The following is a 6,767-nucleotide window of genomic DNA, read 5'->3' as shown; positions in this document are numbered from 1 at the left end:
ATACCCCACCCTCCGTTGTGCAGTCAAGAGAAATGATAAACAAATTCAAGATTATGAGCCTATTTGACAGCGCTCCTGCAGGGGCTTCAGCTCCGGCTCCTGCAGGAGCTGTGCTAAACGTCTGTTTTGAAAAAAGCTCTGCATGGAGAGCCGGTCAAGAGCCAGATCTATTTTTTTGTCTGCATAGGAGAAGCCTCAAAACGAGCTCCAGATCTATTTTTTGCCTGCATAGGAGAAGCCTCAAAAACAAGCTTCACACGGTTCCTTGCTGTGGGTTCACATCGTCTAGTGCGAAGAAGCTATTTTGTCAAACGTTTTCTAAAATGCTCCTTCAGAGAAAACAGAGCCGGAGCCATTTTCCGATGAGCTAAAGCCCTGCAAACAGGCCCTATGTTTTCGAGATTATATGCGCCTTGTGTTCAACGACGGCAGCTGCTCAACGCTGGCAATGGAACAGACCATTGTTGAGACGAGGATCTGCTGCAATTGCTCATCATCAGTCATTGCCATGCGCGAGATCACACGCACGCAGGATCAGGCGAACTTGGATCGCAGGCACAAGTGTATGTACTAGTATGTACAGTGGTTTTTTATTACTAGTACTCGGCTAGCAAAAGCATGGCTGCAGGACAAGAGCAACAAGAAACAGTCTGTCCTTCACCTCGGGACAAAAACACCACGCTCATCTCTCATCCAAATTCACACTCACCACAAGCAACAAAGCAGGAATCTCTCTTTTTTTCTGTTTCTCCACCCATGGCTTCCACGGATCTGGCTGGCGTCCACCGCCTCCTTCCCCTTCCTTCGATGGCAGAACATAGTAGTAGCAAGCAGATGCGCAGATCCATGGAAAATGAGGCGCAGATCTCGACCAGATCCAGCAATGGCGGAAACGGTGCACGGACATAGGAGTACGTACTAGTACTAGTAGTAGCCTTTTTCCTTTCCTTTACGTCTCATGGTCGCGGACGGATGGGATGAACAAGATCCAGATCCTCAGATCCGGACGGAGGCGACGGAGAAGACGAAGCCGGCGAACTCGGGCGGTGGGCGCACGACGGTCCAGCTCTTGGTCTTGACGTCAAACACCCACACAGCGTGCCGCCCACCGCCGTCCTCCCCATCAAGCGCGCCCGTGACCACGACCTTCTCCCCACCTCCGACGCAGACGGCGCGCGCCGTGCCGGCCTTGAGCCCCGGCGGGTACGGCCCGACCTCGCGCCACCCGCGTCTTGTCCCCATCCACTCCATGACGGCGTTGCCCTCGATGCACCAGACGCGCCCTTTCACAACGACGTGGGCCGCCGAGGGCGGCGCACGGACGCGCTCGAGCCTCCGCCACGCCCCGGCCGCCGGGTCGAACCACTCGGCGTCGCGCTCGAACCCGCCCTGCCGCGCCGTGCGGTACCCGCTGACGGCCAGGAACCGGTCGCCCTCCACGGTGGCCATGCCGTCGCACTCGTCGCGCTCCTCCGACATGTCGGGGAGCGGGTCCCACGCGTCCGCCGAGGCGTCGTAGGCCTCCGCCGTCTTGAGAGCGTTCTTGTGCTTGTCGTGCCCGCCGGCCACGTAGATCTTGCCGCCCGCCTCGGCGCACGCGAAGAAGGACCGCGCCGACCGCATCGGCGCGCCCCGGCGCCACCGCCCCGTGGCGGCGTCGAGGACGTGCACATCCGCGACGGGCTCGAAGGTGCGCGGGTCCCAGCCGCCGAGCACGGCGAGGCGCGTCCCCACCGCCGCGCACTGCGCGAACACGGGCACCACGGGCGGCGCGCCGCGCTCCCGGCGCCACTCGCCGGTCGTCACGTTGTACACCGCGACGCCGTACGCCGGCGTGTTGGCGGGCCCGTCGTCGTCCTTGGGTTCGGCGTCGGCGTCGGCGGCGGACGGGTTCCCGAACTGCATGAGGTAGACGAGGTCCTCGTTGGCGCCCGCCTGCGCGCGCGCGGAGGCAAAGGCGGGGGTTGCGGCGGCGCTCCGCCAGCCCCGGCAGACCCGGCGCATGGCGCGGTGGGAGGCGTGCGGGACGCGCGCCAGGCAGTCCACCGCCACGTCGTCGGGGATGCCCGGGATCAGGTCCACGTGCTGCTCCTGGCAGCCGGCGCCGCCGCGGTAGCAGCCGCCGACGCCTCCTCCTCCCCTTGGGCTCCGCATCTTGGGTTTCTTTCGGCTTGCGTGTGAGCTGAGCTTATCTCTCTCGTCCTCTCCTCTCTCTCTCGAACTCGATTCCGGGATGAGATGAGGGGGATGGGATGTGTGCGGCCTCGCAGAGCGGCGGATGGGGGATTAAATAGAGGGGTGCCGTGCGACGTGGCGCTGCGTTATTGGACCGAACGCACAGCGAAGCCGATATAAAAACAGGCAAATGGGTGTGATAAAGGTGGGGTTTTCTGGCCGGGTTTTGATGATGCTTGCTTTTTTCTGTTCATTCATTCCTGTGGAAAAGTTTGCATCTTTATGCTTTATGCTACTGTATACTGCTCCTTCTATCTCAAAAATAGAGTCGCTATATGAGAATCATATTGATCGAACATTCTCCATTTTAATTAAGTTTGTAGAAAATACGTGTAATATTTATGTCGGTGTAGAAAGTGACCAACACGTAAATATTTATAGTTTTGCCGTACGTTGTGACCGGATATGGCCTAGCACTCAATGACATATGATTTATACTGGTTCAGACAACATGTCCTACGTCCGGTTTGAGTCGGTCGGTGACTTTATTCCTGAGTCCATGTGTTCGAAGTTTATTATGGCTTACAAACAGAAGGGAGTAAGATGGGGGTGCAAGAGGTCCGATCGGACTCTGGATCGAAAGACCGAGAGCGACGGAAGCTCCTACGTGCGCTAAGTATTCGAGCGTGTGCTCTGTGTAGCTTTAGAGTGTCTAAAGCCCGCTGAGAAAAAATCGATAGTTTGTTGTTCGAATTGCCTGAGAGTCGTCGAATCGTTTTCGAGTGTCCCCTTTAGGAGAGAGCGCATCCTCTTTTATACATAAAGGGGACGGCCTTACAAGTGAGAGAGAGAGAGAGTATATATGCTACTAAGTCTTGTTGCCCACGCCGTCGGATACCAGGTAATTGTAGGCGGCCGTAATACTATTTATGACAGACGCATGTGGGAGGTTTTACCGTATTCACCATGTATGGCAGATGACGGCGCCCACAATACTGTTGATGCCCAAATGCATGTGGGGGGGTTTTACCGTGTTCACCTGGTATGGGAATTGATGGCGCCCACAACACTATAGGGCAAACGTCGGCGCCCACAACACTGCTTGGATTCTGACATGCCTGGAAGGTTGCAGGGCACCCTTCTGACATGCCCTGTCGGTACTGTCCTGCAGGTGTACAGGGTATGGTCCTCGATATTGCGGTTGACTTGAGCGTCCTGCCTTACTTGCTCTGCATGTTTCCTAGGTCCTCACCGAGCGGGCGTCTCCGGTCGGTTGGTCCCAGTCGACTCCGACAATGCCAGTTGGAGAAGAGCTGTAAGCAAAGGCTCGGTGCATCCCCGGTCGGAGACGCGGGTCGAAGTCGGAAGCGAGCCTCGTTCCTCCTCAGCCAGGCCTTTCGGTCGGAGAGACGGGATGGAGTCGGAAGCGAGGCCTTCTGGTTGGAGAGGCGTGCCAGAGTCGGAAGCTAGGCCTTCCGGTCCGAGAGGCGGACCGGAGTCGAAAGGGAGCGATGTTCCTCTTTGGCCAGGCCTTCCGGTCGGAGAGACGGGCCGGGGTCGGAGGAGAGTGCCTGTCCTTTCCTTGGCCAGGCCTTCCGGTTGGAGAGGCAGGTCGGAGTCGGAAGCGAAGCCTTCCGGCCAGAGAGGCGAGCCGGAGTTGGAAGCGAGCGTTGTTCCTCTTTGGCCAGGCCTTCCGGTCGGAGAGGCGGGCCAGGGTCGGAGGCAAGCGCCTGTCCTTTCTTTGGCCAGGCCTTTCGGTTGGAGAGGCGGGTCGGAGTCGGAAGCGAGCGTTGTTCCTCCTTGGCCAGGCCTTCCGGTCGGAGATTGGATCGCCCTTCTAACCTGTCGTTAGGTTTTTGGGCCGGTCCAGGAGTTACGCGTCGTTCGCAACGTCATCTGCTGGACCGATTTTTTGCTGGGAAGTAGGTACATGAGAGATCCCGGGTTTATAAATTCGACAATTTATATCTCCAAATAAGTTTATTATGAAAGTATATTCAACGATCTACCTGTTGATATTAATTATGTACCATAAAGATTAATATTTTATTAAATATATTTGATCAAAGTTAAAAGTTGCTGAATTTTTTGAAAACCTTTTTTTGTAAGAAAGAGGTGGACTCCTTGTAGAGGTGGAAAAAGAAAACAAAGGACGAAAAGTTTGCAACCTACGGATGTGACTGAAACATTTTTTTTACATGTTTGTGAATCTATCTAGAAGGATGCCTGGGCTGATCTTTTGGTGGTGCACAGCGTGTAGATGAGCACGAGGAGGAGGACGGAGCTGCAAAAAAAACCTGTGATGTTTCCGTTTGGGAGCAAATGGACGACGCAGGCTGCGGATTAAAGGGTGACAGTGACACTGTTAACGGCGGCCGAAGGAGGCGTGGACTTTTTGTTTTTTTAGCTGTGCCGCCGTGACCTCCTCCGGCTACACAGTCGCCGCCCCCCGCGGCCCGCCCATGACAAGGTGATCGCACAGATTGATACTGCCCCTATTAAACGACCATTTTTCGCATTACAACTATCTTATCTTGCGGATTATTGCAGCCGGCGTTTAGACTTTTTCTCGGGCTTCTTCTGTGCCTGAGTATTTTCTGAGATTTGCTTATGATACCATACAAGGACATTTTTCGATGCCGGGCAATGCCGTCTGTCTGTGTGCGCTTATCTCTGCATTGAGATTTTTAAGACCGACTTGTGAATAATTAACATGGGCAGCAGCAGCCGCAAGAAATGGAACCGGTCCAGTCCATGAACCGGGCTTTCTCGATCCGGCCAGGAAATCGTGTACGAGGTGAGCTGGGAATTCAAGAGCGTCTTCGGCTGCCTGGTTTATAAGCCGCTCGTGCTGATTTGCACCACGCTGCAGCCTGGCGGCCGGTGTGTTGCCGGAAGATACGGTTAGTTGGTCACGCGTTGTTCGGGCTGGCGGGCCGCCGGCGATTGATGGTGCTCTCACGCGTGCAGAACCACCAGAAACCAAATGGCAGAAGAAATGGTAGTCTACTGCTTGGTTATCCCAAAGCAATGCTGTCGCTGTTGCCACCCCAGGCCCGCGCAGCACGCTACGAAATAAACACCATCAGCGTCGTCACGTCCCGAGGCCGTACCCAAGATAGGTAGCTCCTGTATAGCTACCACCTGCGCTGGTTTTCTGAATTCATCGGTCCAGCAACCCATTAATTATTAATTACTCTACTAATTAAGTACAGCTTCTGGTTATTACTACGCTACGCAGTCGCTCTGGCTGGCCTCTACCTCGTCGTCTCCATCGTGTCGTCACAAGAAACCGGTCGAGCTTCTAGAAGCCTGCAGCACACGGGAAGGAGACATCAGTAGGTTCCAGGTTGCAACGAACCGAAGATCCAACAAACTGCAGCCTTCTAGAAACTAAAACCACAGAGCTCCAACGTAAGATGCTGCCAAAGGCTGTTTTTCTTTATAGACGTGTAGTAAAGCCAAAGTGTTTTGAAACGACAAGAGTGTAGTTTGGGGCCGAAAATGACGCCTCTTTGCTTTATTATTAGTGTGTATAAAATATGCCTAGATAATCTTTTACGTACTTGTACGCGAACGCGAGATATGCATGGTCTTATTATATAAGGAACAGGAATGTTCACCAGAAAAGAGAGAAAAAAAATGCTCGAATAAGAACAATTCTGGTTAAATAAAAGAGAATAATAAAAAGATGCAACCCGGCCCATGGGGTAAGCATGCGGATATATCTGCACTTTCAAAGCTCCGGCCACCACGTCTAAAGGTGTCCCTACAAGTACAACCAAGGGCATGTTCCCTTGAACTTATCAGCCGGCTTATCAGTTAGAATCTACAGTATTTTTCTCTCACAACAAAACAGCTTCAACCGGCTTATCAGCCGATTTTAATAACAGCCGAACAGGTTCATGGCGTTGTGTTCTACCACTCTCCCCACACGACGGCTACCGGCGGCGTCGCGCGGTTGCCGCGAGCGCGGGGCCCGGCTCCCGGCGGCGGCTCCTCCCGGATCCAGCGTCGGGCAGGGCGTAGGGCGGCTTCGGCCACTCCCGGTGGTGCGGATACGCCCTCCTCCCCTACCTCCATGGCTCTACCGGCGAGTGGCATCGCGGATCCGGCACTCTCTTCTCTCCCTCACTTCTCTCGGTGGCGGCGGTGGAGGGTCCGCTCCCCAGGCACCGCTCCCCAGCGGCGGCGGCGGCGGTCCCGCGGTGGCGCACTGGGCCGGCGGCAGCGTGCCTCACCCTCTTCTCCCCCTCACTTCTCTCGGTGGCGGTGGTGGAGGGCGAGATCCGGCTTCTAGAGGCCAGATCCGTGCCCGTGGTGGCCGGATTTGGCAAGCGGCGGGCGGATCTGGCGAGCGGGCGACCTCCTGCAGCAACAGCGGTGCGGATCCGGCGAGCGGCGGTGCGGCGCGTGGATGGGCTTGGGCTTCCCGTGGGTTGGCTCACCGGGCTTATCCATGGGCTTTTTTTTTGTTTTTTTATTTAATTAAACGAGGCGGGCAATTGAACCGCCTCGGTAAAGCGACGATTAACCATGACCTTTCCACCGAGGCGATTCGAAAAAACGCCTCGGTTAATACTATTTGCCCC

The 6,767-nt window shown here is 55.4% G+C and overlaps 1 protein-coding gene across 1 annotated transcript; it reads right to left on the bottom strand.

Annotated features, from left to right (window-relative positions):
• Positions 1 to 568: 568 nt before the first annotated feature.
• Positions 569 to 2,252, bottom strand: LOC136531300 (F-box/kelch-repeat protein At2g44130-like). The gene has a single exon (XM_066523965.1). It carries the CDS (start codon positions 2,152 to 2,154, stop codon positions 997 to 999), a length of 1,158 nt encoding a protein of 385 aa, XP_066380062.1. The 5' UTR covers positions 2,155 to 2,252; the 3' UTR covers positions 569 to 996.
• Between the last annotated feature and the right edge of the window lie 4,515 nt (positions 2,253 to 6,767).

The sequence above is a fragment of the Miscanthus floridulus genome, unplaced genomic scaffold (genome assembly GCF_019320115.1).
Source record: "Miscanthus floridulus cultivar M001 unplaced genomic scaffold, ASM1932011v1 fs_322_2, whole genome shotgun sequence".
NCBI lineage: Eukaryota > Viridiplantae > Streptophyta > Magnoliopsida > Poales > Poaceae > Miscanthus > Miscanthus floridulus.
This window is presented reverse-complemented; position numbering and strand designations above follow the sequence as displayed.